Source organism: Sorex araneus, chromosome 8, assembly GCF_027595985.1.
Source record: "Sorex araneus isolate mSorAra2 chromosome 8, mSorAra2.pri, whole genome shotgun sequence".
Taxonomy (NCBI): Eukaryota; Metazoa; Chordata; class Mammalia; order Eulipotyphla; family Soricidae; genus Sorex; species Sorex araneus.
The window spans coordinates 50,061,735-50,079,800 of NC_073309.1; the positions used below are offsets into that span (position 1 = coordinate 50,061,735).

The window sequence follows — 18,066 nt, forward strand, 5'->3', positions numbered from 1 at the left end:
GAACCCCAACAGGCAGGTTCTTTCATTGTTGTTGTTGCTGTTTATTAATTTTGGTTTGGGGCCCACAATTTTGAAGCTTGGAAGCCACTCACAATTCAGTGTTTGGACCATGTGGAGCCTGGGATTGAACTCTGTTCATCTCTCTTTGCTATCTCTCTTGGCTGTTTATTTTTTAAATTACTGGGGGAATGGGGGGAGCAGAGCTGTAGTGGGTAGGGCTCTTGCCTTGCACGCAGCTCACCTGGTTGGACTCCCAGCACCCCATAGATCCCCTGAGTATAACCAGGAGTGATTCCTGAGTGCAGAGTCAGGAGTAACCCCTGAGCTCCACGAAGTGAGGCCCCCCAAATCAAAATAAAACAAAATTTCTTGGCGGGGAAGGGCACCTCCGGTCAGTGCCGGGAGCCTGGGGGACGCTTCCGGTGAGTCTTCATCTGAGTCAGGGCCTCATGGTTCTGTGCTGGGGGAAATCTGGCGGTGACCGGAATCGAACTCGGGGGTGTCGCGGGTGTGGGGACCAATGCAACCTTCGAGCTCTCTCCGGGACCCCATCGAAGGGGTTTAGCGAGGCTGACTCCCGTGTTCCCTCGGGGACGGATGGGGTCGTTCCGATGATGAGGCTCTCACTCCAGTGGGAGGGGACCAGTCCCCAGAAGCTGCCTTGGGCCGAGGGGGGGTGTCTCCCAGCCTGGAAGCCCCCGCGGCAGGCTGCACGCGGGGCGGGGTTGGGGGCGGGGCTCCGGGAGGCCCCGCCCCGCCGCCCGCGCCGCTCGGAGGCTGCGGGGCCGAGGGGAGCCGCGCGCCACCGCCGCGCCCCGCCGAGTCGGCCGCCCTGGGCTCTATGGGGTCGCCCCTCCGCGCCGCCCGGCCGGCCCCACGCCGCGCCCGGACTCAGCCCTGCCGCCAGGTAATCAGGCTGAGGGGTGCTGCCCCCCGAGGCTGGCGAGGGTCCCGGGGAAGTGCGAGGTCCTGCAGAAGAGGGTCGAACTCCGGGGAGCCAGGGGCTTGGCCTTTGGGATCCGTTATCCCGCGGACCTGCGGGGGCGGGGGCGAGGGGCGCCTAGACGTCAACATCTGGGGCATGTGGCCCCCCTGGCTGGGGAGGCCGTGCAGGAGACCAGCCCCTCGGGCTAGAGGACCCAAGTGGGCGAGAGCCTGATTCCGGGGGGCCGGCACCCCCAGCTTCCTGGGCCCCGAGTGCCGTCTCCATCCTGGGGGCGTCCTGGGACGGAGGCGCCGGGCGCTGCGTCGCGGGCTGGGGCTCGCACGCCCGGAGCTTCGGGGAGGAAGTTGTGTTCGCGGGGATTTGGTGGCCTGGACACGTGGCACCACCCGAGGTCCGGGTCGGGGGGTCCGCGGGCAGGGCCTGAAGGGACGCACCCGCCTGCTGTCCCTTGCCCCTTCTCCGGGCCGGGAAAAACAGGCGCACCGCAGCCACGGGGAGCTGGACTCAGGGAAGGGCCTGGAGGGAGCGCCGGGGCCCGGGCTGCGGGCTCTGGGGGCGCTGGGCCCCCGGCGAGGCCCCCGCCCCCTGCCCACCTTGGGCATGCTTGGCACGCAGCGCGCGGGCCGGTGGATCCGTATGCGCGCCGCGTGCGCCCATTGGTATGCGGGAGCCGGCCTGGCGCGGGCGTGAGGCGGGCGCGCTGGCGGGCGGCGCGGGGGAGGCGACGGCGGGGCACGTCCGCGCCCGGAGCCAGGCGCTGTAGGAGCTCTGGGCTGCGTGCCCGGGCCGTCGGGGTGGAGAAACTGAGGCACTCCTCTCCAGCGGGGGTCTCGCCTCCCCCTTCTCCCCGCACCTCTGCCGGGATCCTGTGTCCCGCTCAGTTCCCCAGGACTCTCTCCCGCCCCTCTCCCCGCGCCGCCCCCCCCCGCTGCCTCCGGCTCTTTCCAGCTGCAGGAGACGCGGGACTCGAGCCCCGCAGGCCGCTCCGAACCCGCTTGAGCCCGCCCCCGCGGAGATGGAGCCCCCCTACCCCAGCGGCGGCGGCGGCAGCCACACCAAAGGCGGGGGAGGTCGTGGCGGCAGCGTCCCGTGGGACTTTCTGCCGGGACTGGGTGTCAAGGCCCCGCCGGGACCCTGGTGAGAAAGCGCCGCCCTGCCCCACGTCTGGGCCCCCATCCACCCCCCCACCCCCCCCCCCCCGTCAGCGCCACGGGGTTCTCACACTACCGCTGTCCCAGCCTCGCAGCACCGTTTCTGTCCCTAGACCGACCCCTGCGCAGTATTAATCCCCAGTATTCTTAATAAATTGTCCTAGCCAGAGAGGCTCAGGACCATGTGGTGCCGGGGATCAAAGCCCGGGCTCCTGCATGCGCTCCGGCCCTGGCGCTGCCTTCCCGGCCCTTCTCCCCATCATCCTGGAGCCTCCTTCCGCCCAGAATTCACATCCCAGCATCTGTTCTCACCATGAGAGTGAGAGTTTACGCTCAGCTCTGGCCCCTGTCTCCAGTGTTGCATCCCATCGGGTCCCCCCACCCCGAACCCCGAGACTCCAGTAGACGGAATTTGCCCCCTGACTCACCGACACCCCCTAACCCTGGTGTTGGGGGAAGGTGGGGGAATACGCACCCCAGCTGACGCCTCCTCCGCGCCGCCCGCCCAGCCTGCAGGCGCAGCGCAAGGAGAAATCTCGTAACGCGGCGCGCTCGCGGCGCGGGAAGGAAAACCTGGAATTCTTCGAGCTGGCCAAGTTGCTCCCGCTGCCTGGAGCCATTTCCAGCCAGCTGGACAAGGCGTCCATCGTGCGCCTCAGTGTCACCTACCTCCGACTGCGCCGCTTCGCTTCGCTCGGGACGCCGCCCTGGGGACTGCGGGCCGCGGCGCCCCCCGCGGGCCTCGGTGAGTGCGCGTGCTCGGCGCGGGGTGCGGGGCGCGGGGTGCGGGCCGGGCAGGGTCCCGGGTCCTTGCTGCTGGTCTTCGCCTAAAACCTGAGACTCGAGCTCCCGGGGTGGCCCCACCCCAGGACCAAGAGGCAGCGCAGGGTCTGGAGTCAGTCTGGGACAGGCCGCCAGACTCCCGGCCTCCGTTTACTCATCTGTGAAGTGGGCGCAGGTGGCCGCCTCCTCTTGGCTCTGGCAGCCTCAGGGATGAGACCTCTAGTCCATGTGACCCTCACGGCTGCTGGGATCCTGTATAACAGTTCAGTTCTCACAGTGGCCGCCCTTCTTACCCTCCCGGCTGCCGGCATCTCACAGCCTCTGTGGGCCAGAGACCCCGCCCCCACCCGCAGGAACCCAGGAGTGGGGATTCATTCAGGTGGGAAGAATTGGGGCCGCCGGAAGTGGTGGGGGTAGGGAGATGATCACCCTATCACGATCATCGTGACACCCCGGAGGGTCGCATCAGGCCCATCTTGGTGCCTCTGGGGGGCGATGACTCGTGAGGAGGGGGCCCTGGGGCGAGGATGCTGGAGGCACAGACCCGGGTTTCATCCCTGCACCGCCAGGGCTGACGCCGGAGCACAGAGCCTCTGGCTTGCAGATGGTGACTGACGGGTGCTGTGCCCCGTTTCCTGACCATCTCCTGCTCTCCTCTGGAAAACCATGGGCAGGACACTGACCAGGGGGACGGGGCACCCCGGAAGTCCACAAAGAAACGCCTGTGAGACAGTGACAGACACACAACACAGATACAGACGATCTGTCAGGATTATTCAGGCTGTTAGTGGGGGTCCCGGGAAGCGCTGGGTTATTGTTATCCTGCCTTTCATCGCATCGCCCCTCTTCTACCTAGAGATAGCGAATCCTGTACCCCCCGTACGCCCTCCTCCTTCCCCAAGAAGGGGCGGCTTTGGGGTGGTGTTGGAGGGGCTCCACTTCCCCTCCTGCCCTGGTCCCAAGAGAGGAGGGGGGAGAGAAAATAGCATTGATTAAACTCGCAATAAATCACCATTTAAATTTAAATAATCCGGCTTCCCAGGCGGTAATTAGCTGAATTGACTGGCGCCGAGAGAATGCGGCATTAGCCGGCTGATTACTGTCATTACCCCGAACAACATGTGCACGCCGGGATAAACATCTTGTCTATTGTCCCAGAGCCTGGGGGAGAAGGATGGGGGATGCTGAGAGCCCCCCACATTGCCTGGCTGGGCAATTGAGGGGAGCGGGGGCTTGCTGGATTTCATAACCGACACCTTCTGTCTGCATGAGGAGTGGGGGGCTGACAGCCAGAAGAGAGAGAGATGGACAGAACTTCCTGGCCTCCTTCCTCTGTCCCCCAAATTGGGGACTGAGGGGTATCCCCACTCTCCCAATCAGAAACAAGCACCTGCTTCCGTAGTGCAGATCGGGAAACTGAGGTAACCACCTCTGCTCCCCCCTTTTTATTTTGTGGGAGCATCACACCGGCGGTGCTTAGGAGTTAGTCCTAGCTCTGTACTCAGGAATGACTGGTGACTGGGAGACCTTATGGGATGCCAGAGATAGAACCCAGTTCAGCTGCCAACCTGCTGTAGATGGCTCTAGTCACACCCCATTCTGCCACATTCTAAAGGGCATGTGCCTCAAGGCCACATCCCTTCATTACAAGGAGCAACAAGCTGAGAGAGGGCACGCCACAGCCCTGGGGGTTCGAACCCTGGCACTGCATGATCCCTGAGTCTCACCAGAGTGACTCCTGAGCACAGAGGTGGAAGCAGCCTCTGGGCACAGCAGGTATGACTCCAAACCCCAAAAAAAACAACAGACTTTTTTTTGGGGGGGTCACACCTGGCGATGCACAGGGGTTACTCCTGGCTCTGCACTCAGGAATCACCCCTGGCGGTGCTCAGGGGACCCTATGGGATGCTGGGAATCGAACCCGGGTCGTGCAAGGCAAACGCCCTACCCACTGTGCTATCGCTCCAGCCCCAGACTTTTTTTTTTTCCCATCCTGGAGAAGCCAGTTCTCTCTTGAGCTCATTATCTTTTGGGGGATGGGAGAAGCCAAACCTGGCGGTGCTCAGGGCTTACTCCTGGCTCTGTGCTCAAGGATCACCCTTGGTGGGCCCAAGGGATCATATGAGGTGCCACAGGTGGAACCCAGGAGAGTCACGTGCCAGGCAAGCGCCCCCCTGCTGTCCTATGACTGAGTGTGTCCCTGTCTACCTTTCTCCTTCCCACCCTTTATTCCACAATAAACTTGTTTTACTTAAAAAAAATAATAATATTATGGGGCTGGAGTAATAGCACAGCAGGGAGGGCATTTGCCTTGCACACAACCGACCCGGGGTTCGATCCCCAGCATCCCATATAGTCCCCCGAGCACCAGCAGGAGTAATTCCTGAGTGCATGAGCCAGGAGTAACCCCTGAGCATCGCCGGGTGTGACCCAAAAAAGAAAAAAAAGTTTTAAAAATAATTATAATATAGTGCACATCAAACATGATGTGCAAAGGCACCTGCTCTCCACCATCCTGGGGATAGGATGCTCCGACTCCCTGTTTTATTGAAGTGAAACTAAGACACCCCCCCTTTTCCCAAGGTCACACAGCTGACATTCAGAGTCAGGGTGCAGGTCTGGGCGCCCGCAGTCTCATCAGGGCCCTGCCTTGCAGCCCTCCGGCCCCCTCTGGGCCTCAGTCTCCGGTCCACAAATGGGGAGCAGAGAAGGAGTAGACGGGTTATGGTTCTTACAGTCCACCCCACTTGGCTCCCCAACACTGCTAGGCTCCCCCAACTCCCGTCCAGGGGTCACGCGGAGGACAGAGCCAGGAGTAAGCCCTGAGCAGCCCCAGGCACCCTCCCCAGGGCCCAGAGTGGCTCATGGTGCGGCGGGAACAGGAGCACCTCAAGGCCCCCTGAGCACTGCCGGGAGCACCCTCCAACGCATTCATCCCCCCTGCTTCTGTTTCTGCTTGTTACCTGGCCCACCCGCTGCTCCAGCTGGCCAGGCCTGCAGTTGTTCTGGGGGACTGTGGTGCCTCTTGCCCACAAGGGGGTGGGGGTGGCTTCTGGATCCCCAGGTCAGGCTGGCCTCCCCGGCAGGCCGTGAGTACAGGCAAGAAGCAGATTAGTGGGGCTGGGGGGCAGCGCTCAGAGAGAGCGGTGTAGGGCAGGGTGAGGATTCGGGGACACCGGGAGGGGAGTCAGGGGAGCCTGTTGCGGGGCGGAGGGACACGGAGCGGAGTGGGTGGTGATGTGGGCAGAGCCCTGGGACTGGCTGAGCCTCTGATGCCGGAGGTCACTGTGGGAGCAGCCTGGGATCACAAATGTTCTTCTTTTTTTCTTTTTCCCCAGGGTGAGGGCGGTGTGGCCCAGACCTGGCAGTGCTCAGGGTTTATTGCTGGCTCTGTGCTCAGGGACCACTGTTTTTTTTTTTTTTTTTTTTTGCTTTTTGGGTCACACCCAGCAATGCTGGGGGGGGGGGTCACTCCTGTCTCTGCACTCAGGAATTACTCCTGGTGGTGCTTGGGGACCCTATGGGATGCTGGGAATCGAATCTGGTCGACCACGTGCAAGGCAAACGCCCTCCCTACCATACTACTTTCTCCAGCCACGTCAGGGATCACTCCCGGCCCTGTCTGAGGAACTCTCCGTGGTGCCAGGGGCAGAATTGGGGTTCACTATGTGCCTTTACTCCCACACTATCTCCCTGGCCCCTTAAGGGTTATTTCACACCCACAGGCCTTTTCTGCTTTTTCACTGAACCCACTTCTCAGATGGACAAGGCCAGGCAGTATGGCCATTCATTTTCTTCCTCCTCTCAAAGGATGAGGGACTTGGGATGAGGGGACATCATTGATCGCTTCCCCTCAAACACCCCAGGGGAATTCAGTGTCAGCCCCTTGACCCTCTCTCTCCCCCTCTCGATAGCAAATCTCTGAGGGTGGTTGAGAGTGGGGGACAGGAGGAGGCTTGCTTTCCCCCTCTATTCCTGGAGGATCCCTGATGACGCCAGCAAGGCCCCCTGCACCCCCACCCATGTCTTCTCTGAGGGGTCTCAGGCTCTGGGGAGCGCAGCAAGCGTTTGTTGAGTGAGTGATGGACCTTTGGAATCTGCATCTGGGGCAGTGCCCTGTGAAATGAGGGGCCAGGGCAGGATGTGGGGGCTAGAAGGAACATAGGGCAGTGGCCCCGGAGTTGGAGTGGACAGGTATTTCGGGAGTGGGGAACATAGGACCTCATCAGGCTATGGTTGGGTAGAGGCGGGGGACAACGACCCATGGGGGTGGGGACAGCCGGGGGCTGAGCCCCCCCACTCCGCCCTCCCCGACGTGCCCAGGAACACGGTTGAAATTGCAGCCTTTCCGTCTGACCCGGGCTGATCCTGCGAGGGAAAATGAAGGAATTAGCAGAAATGACAGGGAAAATTGCGACAATTAGCAAGAGGCATTGTTCCCGCCTGTCACCCGGCTGGTTCGCCGCTGCGTCTCGGGGGAGGGGTTTCCATTCACACCGCGCTGTGCCCCAGTTATTGTTCTTGGAGCCCCAGGCCCGGCTGGGGAAGGGGGGGAGTAAAGGTCCTCAGGCAGGGGGCGGGGCTCACGGCCGGGTGGGTGACCACAGGGGCGGGGCTCGTTACAGGAGGGCGTGATTTGCAGTGAGAGGTCCCGGGAAGGAGCTTCCTGCCTGGGGTTTGCAAGGTCTGGAAATCTTATTTTTGTTTGTTTTTTGGGCCACCCCCCAGCGGTGCTCAGGGGTTACCCAAGTCCTGGCTCTGCACTCAGGAATCACTCCTGGTGGGCCCACGGGACCCTATGGGATGCTAGGGATTGAACCCGAACAGGCTGCATGCAAAGCGAGTGCCCTCCCTGCTGTGCTATCTTATTTTTGGGGGGAGGGGTCACACCTGGCTTTGCACTCAGGAATTACCCCTGGGGGTGCTCAGGGGACCCTATGGGATGCTGGGAATCGAACCCGGGTCTGCCGCTTGCAAGGCAAACACCCTACCCACTGTGCTATGGCTCCAGCCCCCTACTGTTCTCTCTTTTGGCCCCTGGAAAGAATCGAACACACTCCAGGTTCTGCGCACCTGCTGGGCCCTCTCTGTCTCTGTTGACTGAATGTCCCACCTGCCCGTGAGAGGACAGCTGGGGTCAGAGAGGTGAAGGGACTGGTCCCAGGACACACAGCCAGGCAAGAACAGACCCTGCAAGATGCTTCAGGCTGGGGGCCCCTGGTCATCCCAGGACCACTCTTTTTTTTTTTTTTTTGCTTTTTGGGTCACACCTGGCGATGCACAGGGGTTACTCCTGGTTCTGCACTCAGGAATTACTCCTGGCGGTGCTCAGGGGACCATATGGGATGCTGGGATTTGAACCCGGGGTCGGCCACTTGCAAGGCAAACGCCCTACCCGCTGTGTTATCACTCCAGCCCCCCAGGACCACTCTTGATCTGGGAATTGGACCCCCTGGGGCTTTCTCTACAGGATCAGGGAGGGGTCCATCCCACGTCTGTCCTCCAGCTGCTCCTGACAAGAGGCGGGGTGGGGGCTGCTGTGTCTCTGTCATTCCACCAATGGCTCTCAGTCTCTTTGTCTCTCTTTCTCCCTCCCTCCTTATCTCTTTTCCTGCATCTCCATTTCTTTGGCTTTCTGGCTTCAGCTCTCATTTGCTGCTTCAATTTCCTTCGTGCCTATATCTGTCCTCTGTATCTTAAACAAACGGACTGGTGGGGCTGGAGTGATAGCACAGTGGGTAGGGAGTTTGCCTTGCATGTGGCCAACCCAGATTCGATTCCCAGCATCCCATACAGTCCCCTGAGCACTGCCAGGAGTAATTCCTGAGTGCAAAGCCAGGAGTAACCTCTCTGCATTGCTGGGTGTGACCTAAAAAAAAAAAATGGGGTGGTCAGAGCAATAGTGCGGGTTGAAGGGCACACCCAGTGTTGCTCAGTGGCTATTCCTGGCTCTGTGCTCGAGTGACCCCCAGCAGTGCTCGCAGGACCATTTGGTGCCAGGGATTCAAACCTGGTCGGCTGGTCACTGAGTGTAGCCTGAGTGCCTTGAGCCCTGGAATATCTCTCCAGACAATCTCTCCAGTCCCTTTCCCAGTTCGGGATCAGGACCTTTGACCTTTTTTTATTCTTTTTGGGTCACACCCAGCAATGAAAAGGGGTTACTCCTGGCACTGCACTCAGGAATTACTCCTGGTGGTGCTCAGGGACCATATGGGATGCTGGGAATCGAACCTGGGTCGACTGCGTGCAAGGCAAACACCCTACCTGCTGTGCTATCCCTCCAACCCCAGGACCTTTGACCTTTTGTCTGTTTTGTTTGGGGGAAGAAACCAATGCAGACCTTACTCATGTTCTGTGCTCATGGGTCATTCCTGGTGGCGCTCAGGGCACACACGCAGTGCTGAGGCTAATCCTGGGCTCCCTGTATGTGCAAGGCAAGCGCCCTCCTTGCAGGACTGCCCTGGGGGCCCCTTATTTCTCCTGCTCTTAGAATCACAGACACAAAGAGTATCGAGACATTTGCTGGTTTCTTACTTTTTTTTGGGGGGGGTCACACCCAACATTGCTCAGGGGTTACTCCTGGCTGAATTACTGAATTACTGAATTACTCCTGGTGGTGCTCAGGGGACCATATGGGATGCTAGGAATCAAACCTGGGTCGGCCACGTGCAAGGCAAACGCCGTACCCGCTGTGCTATCACTCCAGCCCCCTGGTTTCTTACTTATTGATCATCTCGCCTGGCCTTCGCACACTGCAAGGGCAGGGTCAGACCTTCCCGGTCACCTCTCGCTCCCCAGCTGCCATCAGCACAGGCCTGTGCACTGTTCATGCTCTCGTGCTGACAAATAAATGTGTTTCTTTTGTTTGGGGGGCCACAGCCGGCTAAACATCTTGCTCTGTACTCAGATCACTCCTGGAAGTGCTCAGGAGACCACATGGGGTGCCCTTGCTGTGTGCAAGGCAAACACTCTCCGGACACTCCTGGTGTTTTCCTCTGTGTGTCTTTTTTATTTAATTTTTTTTTTTTTGGTGTGAAGCAAGGTAGTCTATTTATTTATTACTATTTTGGGGGCACACCTGGCGATGCTTAGGGGTTACTCTGGATCATTCCTGGTGGTAAGCAAGGTAGGTTTTTTATTTTCTTTTTGGGTCACACCTGGCGATGCACAGGGGTTACTCCTGGCTCTGCACTCAGGAACCACTCCTGGTGGTGCTCAGGGGACCATATGGGATGCTGGAAATCGAACCCAGGTTGGCCGTGTGCAAGGCATATGCCCTACCTGCTGTGCTATTGCTCCAGCCCCAGGGCTGGAAATCTTTTTTTTTCGGGATCTGGTGATGCACAGGGGTTACTTCTGCCTCTGCACTCAGGAATCACCCCTGGCGGTGCTCAGGGGACCATATGGGATGCTGGGAATCGAACCCAGGTGGCTGCGTGCAAGGCAAACGCCCTACCGGCTATCCTATTGCTCCCAGCCCCAGGGTTTGTTTTTTTATTTCCTGTTTTGGGTGACACCCAGCAATGCTCAGGAGTTACTCCTGGCTCTGCACTCAGAAATTATTCCTGGCGGTGTTCAGGGGGTACCATTTGGGATGCCGGAGATTGAACCCAGGTTGGGCGTGTTCAAGGCAAACGCTCTACCCTCTGAACTGTCGCTTCAGCCTATCAAGGTAGTTTTTTTTGTTTGTTTGTTTGTTTTTGCTTTTTGGGTCACACCCGGCGAGATGCACAGGGGTTATTCCTGGCTCTGCACTCAGGAATTACCCCTGGCAGTGCTCAGGGGACCATATGGGATGCTAGGAATCGAACCCGGGTCGGCCGCGTGCAAAGCAAACGCCCTACCCGCTGTGCTATCACTCCAGCCCCCCATCAAGGTAGTTTTTTCAATTGAAACTTTATTTAGAAAAGTATGAGGGGAAAGAGAAAAGCATGTGCCTCAGTGGAAATGAGCAAGCAGGAAACATACAAACAAATGAGATATGGTGAAGGGAGAACACAGACTTGAGCAGCCAACCTGTCTTTTTTCTTTAACTGGGTTTTGGGCCACACCTGGCGATGCTCAGGCCTGGCTCCTGACCCTGCACTCAGGGATCACTCCTAGCAGGGCTGAGGGCCCATATGGGATGCTGGAGATCGGACCCTCGGACCCGGGCCGGCCGCATGTAAGGCAAAAGCCCTGCTGGCTGTGCTCTGGCTCTGGCTCGCTGTGTTTCCATTCATCCTTCCCATGTCTCTGCCCTATACCAGGGTCCCTGCCCCAGATTACCCCAAACGGTTTCTGTTCCCCAGAAATGAGAGGGAGATTTGTAGCCTGACTCCTTGAGGGCCTGCCCATCGGGCCAGGGCTCAGGCCGACCAACAGGCCCCGCGTCCCCCGTTCTGCCCCCAGCCCCAGGCCGACGCGGCCCCGTGGCGCTGATTACCGAAGTCTTCGAGCAGCACCTGGGTGGCCACATCCTGCAGGTGAGCCGCTTTCCTGTTGCTCCTCACCGCCACCTAGTGGCCGTTTCTGGGAACTGCACCCCTTTACCCAGGATCCGCCGGAGGCGGGGTGTTGAACCGGTTGAACTGGGGGTGGGAGGGAGGAGCTGGGGCTGCCCCTCCTGTCGGCCCATTTCACGGGCCACCAAAGCATCTGCCTTCCCGAATAATCCACCCGAGTGGAACTTGCAGTCCCCCTTACTACCCGACGGACAGATGGGTGCTTGACTCCCACGGCCCCCTCTCCCCGTTCTAGTCCCTGGATGGCTTCGTGTTCGCCCTGAGCCAGGAAGGGAAGTTTCTCTATATCTCAGAGACCGTCTCCATTTACCTGGGCCTCTCACAGGTAAGGGTTCCTTTGTGGGTCCGTTTTTCAAAGATTTCTGACAAATCTGGAAAGTTCAGTGTGTTGGCATAGGGATTTTAGGAACAGCCAGAGTTTTTGTTGTTGTTCGGTGGATTTTTTTCCCCTTTCTTTTTGGGTCACACCCGGTGATGCACAGGGGTTACTCCTGGCTCATGCACTCAGGAATTACTCCTGGCGGTGCTCAAGGGACCATATGGGATGCTGGGAATCGAACCTGGGTCAGCCACGTGCAAGGCAAACACCCTACCTGCTGTGCTACCCAGCCCCTGTTTGGTGATTTTTTTAAATACTTTTTTCATTTGGGGCCACACCTGGCAATGTTCAGGGGTCGCCCTCCTGGCTCTGTGCTGAGGAATAACACCTGGCAGGGGATTATATGTGGTGCTGAGCGTTATTTTTTTGTTTTTGGGCCACACTCAGCAGGCTCAGGGCTTACTCCTAGTACTGTGTCAGGGGTCACTCCTGATGGGGCCCAGAGGGGCCATATGGGAGCCAGGGATTAAACCCGGGTCTGCCATATGAAAGGCAAGTATCCTGCCTGTTGTACTGTCACTTCGGCCCAATCTATTGATTCTTTTTTTTTTTTTTTTAAGCTTTTGGGTCACACCTGGCGATGTTCAGGGGTTACTCCTGGATCTGTGCTCAGTAATTATTCTTTGTGGTGCACAGGCGACCCTATGGGATGCCGAGGACCAAATCCAAGTCGGCCGCGTGCAAGGCAAGCGCTCTACCAGCTGTACTATCGCTTTGGGTCCGCCCCTCCCATTTTTTAGGTTTTTTTTTTTTTTTTTTTAAATAAAAACAAGACTGGCAGTAAGACCTTGCAGGAAGGGCTAATGACTGCGCGCCTCATCCGCCCCTGCATTCCCCTCCACCACCGGCAGGTGGAGCTGACGGGCAGCAGCGTCTTCGATTACATCCACCCGGGGGACCATTCCGAGGTGCTGGAGCAACTGGGGCTGCGGACGGCGATCCCCGGGCCTCCCACGCCGCCCTCCGTCCCCTCTTCCTCCTCCTCCTCTTCCAACTCTTCTTCCTCGCTGGCGGACACCCTTGAGATCGGTAATTCCTCGGGCCCCTGGAGAATAAAGCCTGAGAGTGGAGGAGGCACGGAGACGCCCCACGTTCCCCGGGAGTCATTCCGCCTGGGATGATGTGAGGTGCATGAGTCTCAACGGAGGCTTCCTGGCTCCCTAGGATTCTCCCCAACGGCCTGGAGCCCCAAGACATAAGCTTTAGAAACACCCCTCTCTCTGCTCAAGAGTGGTGGGTGCCTGAGTAAAAGAATGATGGTAAAAGAATGATGGTAAAAGAATGATGCCCAAGGATGGGGCATTTACCTGTGCTGTGCCTTTAAGTACATAATCTCAAAACCAGATGCTTTCCTGAGGGAGGAATAAAAGCTGGCACAACACACAGAGGCCAAGTTGATTGCTCCAGGTCACACAGTTCTATCAAGCCTTCAGTTGGGTTCTCGGGCCAGGCTAGTGTCCTGCTGGGTCTTTTGACCTTTCTCTCGGGTGAAGGGTTCCCTGCATATTGGGAGAGCAGGGGGCAGGCAGGCTGTTGCATGCTTTCCTGGAAAGTTTTTTTTTTTTTTTTTTTGCTTTTTGGGTCACACTTGGCGATGCACAGGAATTACTCCTGGCTCTGCACTCAGGAATGACCTCTGGCAGTGCTCAGGGGACCATATGGGATGCTGGGAATCGAACCCGGGTCGGCCACATGCAAGGCAAACGCTCTACTCGCTGTGCTATTGCTCCAGCCCCTGGAAAGTATTTTTCAATGTAGATGCTGAACCACTCTGCGACAGCCTTTCCTACCAATAGAATATTTTGTGGATGTTTTTGCTTTTAGGTCATGCCCTGCAATTGCTCAGGGGTTACTTTTGGCTCTGTGCTCAGGGGACTTTAGGGTTGCTGGGGATCAAACCCGGGTCGATGCAAGGCAAGCACCCTCCCAGCTGTCCTATCGCTACAGTGGTGGTGGGGACCATTCTTTAACTTGTTTTACCTGCGGACCAGTGCCTGTCCTGCACTAGCTCACGGACGGCAGCTCAAGTCAAGGTCACAGACCAGCTGTGGTCTTCCAACTTCCTGCATGCCCTGACTGGCTCTGGTTCATGGATTAGAGCTGAAGACCCAGGGTTGGAGAAAATCTATTCATGATTCTGAGACAGCCCAACCCCTGGTTGATAGCCAACCTTACACAGGCCTGAGACATTCTTTTTTTTGGCTTTTTGCTTTTTGGGTCACACCCGGCGATGCTCAGGGGTTACTCCTAGCTCTTCACTCAGTAATTCCTCTTGGCGATGCTGGGGGACCATATGGGATGCCAGGGACCGAACCTGGGTCGACGCCCTACCCGCTGTGCTATCGCTCCAGCCCTGCCTGAGGCATTCTTCCTGCTTTCCCAGGCTGAGTCTAGCAGGGCAGGAACTGTCCTGTCTCTGGAGTGACCTCCTGCTCCTCCAGGTGGGCAGGAGCTGAGGGGGCTTTTGGAGGCACATGGAACCCAGCCTCCAGGTCTGGGGCAGATGTCTCACCTCAGTGATTGTCATGAGTGGACACTGTCAGCGGTTCTGGCCCAACTCTGAGGCCACCAGGGGAGCCAAGCTGGCCTGTGAGGGGAAGGGATGAAGCCAGGTCTGAGATTCAGAATGGCTAAGTGTGGGCCGCAGCTCAAGGGGAAGGTGGCGGTCAGCGTGGCCACTGAACAGGTGAGTACCCACCTGACTGTGGCCAGGACCCCTTGTCCAGCTAGCTGGTGGGCAGGGGGCAGTGACCTGAGTTTGCCCAGACCTTGCCTTCCCTCCCTGCCACAGAGGCCAGCCCCGCTGCAGCGGCGTCTGAGGCCCAGCCCCAGGAACGTTCGTTTTTCGTCCGCATGAAATCCACGCTCACCAAAAGGGGTCTGCACCTCAAGGCCTCAGGGTACAAGGTGGGTACGGGCTCTACCCCCAAGCCCCCGTGGTGCCGGGTGAGGCGATCCCGAGGTCCATAATGGACACCCCTCAGCCTTACCCCTCCGCAGGTCATCCATGTCACAGGCCGTGTCCGGGCGCGCGTGCTGGGCCTGGTGGCCCTTGGGCACACGCTACCGCCCGCCCCGCTGGCAGAGCTGCCACTGCACGGGCACACGATCGTCTTCCGCCTCAGCCTGGCGCTCACCATCCTTGCCTGTGAGAGCAGGTACCCGGGAGGGGGCCGGGGCACGGGTGCAGGCAGGCTGGGGCTGTGCGCTGGGGTGCAGCCATAAGGAGCAGAGTGAAAGGGGAGCGAAGGGGGTGGCACCTTTAGGGGAGAGGACACGCTCCTTTTGCTCTGTCTCTCTGCTTGCTCTTTTTTGGTTGCTGTTTTTTGGGCCCACACCTGGCGATGCTCAGGGGCTTTTCCTGGCTCTGCACTCAGGATCACTCCTGGCAGTGCTCAGGGGACCCGGTGGAATGCTGAGGCATGATACTGGGTGGGCCGCGTGAAAGGCAAATACTCTCCCCACTGGACTATTGCTCCAGTCCCTCTTTCATTCTTTTTTTTTTTTTTTTTTTGCTTTTGGGGTCACACCCGGCAATGCACAGGGGTTACTGCTGGCTCATGCACTTAGGAACTGGTGCTCAGGGGACCATATGAGATGCTGGGAATCGAACCCAGGTCGGCCGCATGCAAGGCAAATGCCCTACCCACTGTGCTATCGCTCCAGCCCCCACCTTTCATTCTTCTTGGGATAAACCTAGTTCTGTGCTGGGGGAGCCATGTGGTGCCAGAGGTCGAACCCAACTGCTCACAAGCAAAGTGAACCTGCCTTCAGCCCTGAGCCGTCTCCCCAGCAGTCCTCTCTGAGGGGTGCTGAAGCGAGAAGGGGCCTCCCATGCTCAGAGCTGCCGCAGATGCTCTTCACCTAGAATGCCAGTTGCCTCAGGAGGGACACACTTATTACACCCATTTCCCAGATGGGGAAATTGAGGCCTTAGGAAAAGTTTGAACCCTAGGTGATTGGGAACTAACCCCTCTCTCCCCCCAACCTGTGGCCCCGGGTCCTGGCTCGCTGCCCCACCAATACCCTTCCTCAGAATCAGCGACCATATGGATCTGGGGCCCTCGGAGCTTGTGGGCCGCAGCTGCTACCAGTTTGTCCATGGACAGGATGCAGCCAGGATCCGCCAAAGCCACGTGGACTGTGAGACTCTTTGACCCTGCCCGCCTGCGCATGCTCTGCATCCCGGGACCCCCCTCCACCAAGAACCAGAGCTTCGCTCAGAATTGGGTTGGGGCAGGACGGGAGAATGAGGGACTGTGGGGTCCCCGTGCCAGCCTGGGGACCTCCGCGAGGTGACCTCTTGCTCTTTCGGACCCTGCCCTTTTCTCTCTCTGTGCCCCACCATCCCCACGGTCTCCCTGTCACTCCCGCCCCCATCTCTCTGCTCCTGCCCCGTCCCGGGGGACAGTGCTGGACAAGGGCCAGGTGGCCACCGGGTACTACCGCTGGCTGCAGCGAGCGGGCGGCTTTGTGTGGCTGCAGTCCGTGGCCACCGTGGCTGTGAACGGGAAGAGCCCGGCGGAACGCCATGTGCTGTGGGTTAGCCACGTGCTCAGGTGAGGGCTGTGCACGCCCGTCTGGGTCTGCCCCATAGGCTGGAGGATACGAGGTGGTGCGCATGTGCACGTGGAGGCCACGTGGTGGTGGTGGGGGGGTCATGTCCAGTTGCTCTGGGTTCTGATAACGTCTCAATTCTGGGGAACTGGGGCGTCAGGCGTGCTTTAAAACTGAGAGACTGAAGCTGGAGCAATAGCACAGCGGGTAGGGTGTTTGCCTTGCACGCAGCTGACCCGGGTTCAAATCCCAGCATCCCATACGGTCCCCCTACACCGCCAGGAGTGATTCCTGAGTGCAGAGCCAGGAGTAACCCCTGAGTATCGCCGGATATGACCCCCCCAAAACAAAAAGACATTAAAACTGAGAGACTCACAGCCAGACATGCTGGGGGCCACCCCCGGCAGTCCTCTGGAGGTGCTCCAGACGGTGCTCTGGATCACTTCCAGGGGGCTCCGCTATGACCAGGGTTCGAACCTGGGCCTCCAGCATGCAGAGGGAGAGGCCAAATTAGGAATTTTTTGAGGGACGGGGGTTAGTGATGCACCCCAGTACTTCAAATCAGGCAAAGAAGCTCACCCCCATAGAACGGGGGGCGCCCCCCCCCTTAGGCAGGCAGGAATCCACCCTCAGAGGCTGCCCTGTTCCCAGGCCTCTGTCTTGTCCCCCCAGCCAAGCTGAAGGTGGCCAGACACCCCTGGATGCCTTCCAGCTTCCAGCCACTGTGGTCCGTGAGGACTCGTCCAGCCCAGAGCCCGAGCCCCTAGGTGAGCCCCCAGCCATGGGCAGGTTCAGTCAGGTGGGAACAAGAAGTTGGCATTTCCCAGCCCCATGGCCGGCGCGGAGCGTGTGGCCGCGCAGAGAACATCTCTCTCCCCAGGAAAAGCTCTAGGGGTCTTGGCAGGGTCCCCACTCCCCCCTCTGTTGATGCTGGGGCCCTGGAGGGGGTCCAGCACCATCCCTCCCTCCCCTCCCCTATTCTGATGACCACAAATACCCAGGATCTGATCGAAGGGCCCGATGGTCCCAGGGACCCCCGCAGTAGAGAGGGAGCCCTGCTTCGGGGCCCTACCCAGCAGGGCCCCTCAGAGTCTGCTTTTTTCAGAACCTTCCCGGAAAGGGAAACTGACTGCGCCCCCGGCCCCGACCCCGGTCCCCGCCCCTGAGACACGGAGCAAGCGCATCAAAGCCGAGCCCAGCCCTGGGGACACGCGGGGGTTGGAGGACAGCAGCGAGGAGGAGCTGCCCGGAGCCCCGGCCTTGCTGCGGCCCGAGTCCACGTCGGTCATCCGGGCACTGAAGCAGGACCTGGTGCAGCCATGGGGGCCGCCCGGGGATGCCCCTCCCTCCCTGCTCCACGCCGGTTTCCTGTCCCCGGTGGTGCGGGGCCTGTGCACGCCCGGAACCATCCGCTATGGTCCCGCGGAGCTGGGTCTCATGTACCCACACCTGCAGCGGCTGGGGCCCGGGCCAGTGCTCCCCGAGGCCTTCTACCCAACTCTGGCCCTGCCCTATGCCGGGCCCCCGGGCACCAGGGTGCAACGGAAGGGGGACTGAGGACTGGAGGGGGGTCACCCACAGAGCCAGACCCTAGGGCCAGGGTCAACCCCCAAGGCCCACCCTGAGAATTAAACCTGCTCCGACCTGGGGCTCAGTCTCTGGGTGCCCTGGATGCGCGTCTCCTGCTTCTTGGTGCTCTGCCCGCCGCCGCAGCTCCCCCACCGCCTCCCTCCAGACAACACGAAG

The 18,066-nt window shown here is 59.4% G+C and overlaps 1 protein-coding gene across 1 annotated transcript; it reads left to right on the forward strand.

The window, feature by feature from the left end:
- The first annotated feature begins 766 nt into the window (after nucleotides 1–766).
- Nucleotides 767–17,992, forward strand: NPAS1 (neuronal PAS domain protein 1). Its single transcript, XM_055145979.1, has 12 exons — nucleotides 767–907; nucleotides 1,895–2,083; nucleotides 2,607–2,842; nucleotides 11,272–11,345; nucleotides 11,620–11,709; nucleotides 12,615–12,792; nucleotides 14,555–14,670; nucleotides 14,764–14,921; nucleotides 15,800–15,906; nucleotides 16,175–16,322; nucleotides 16,993–17,087; nucleotides 17,426–17,992. Exons 2-12 carry the CDS (start codon nucleotides 1,962–1,964, stop codon nucleotides 17,875–17,877), a joined length of 1,776 nt encoding a protein of 591 aa, XP_055001954.1. The 5' UTR covers nucleotides 767–907; nucleotides 1,895–1,961; the 3' UTR covers nucleotides 17,878–17,992.
- Nucleotides 17,993–18,066: the final 74 nt, after the last annotated feature.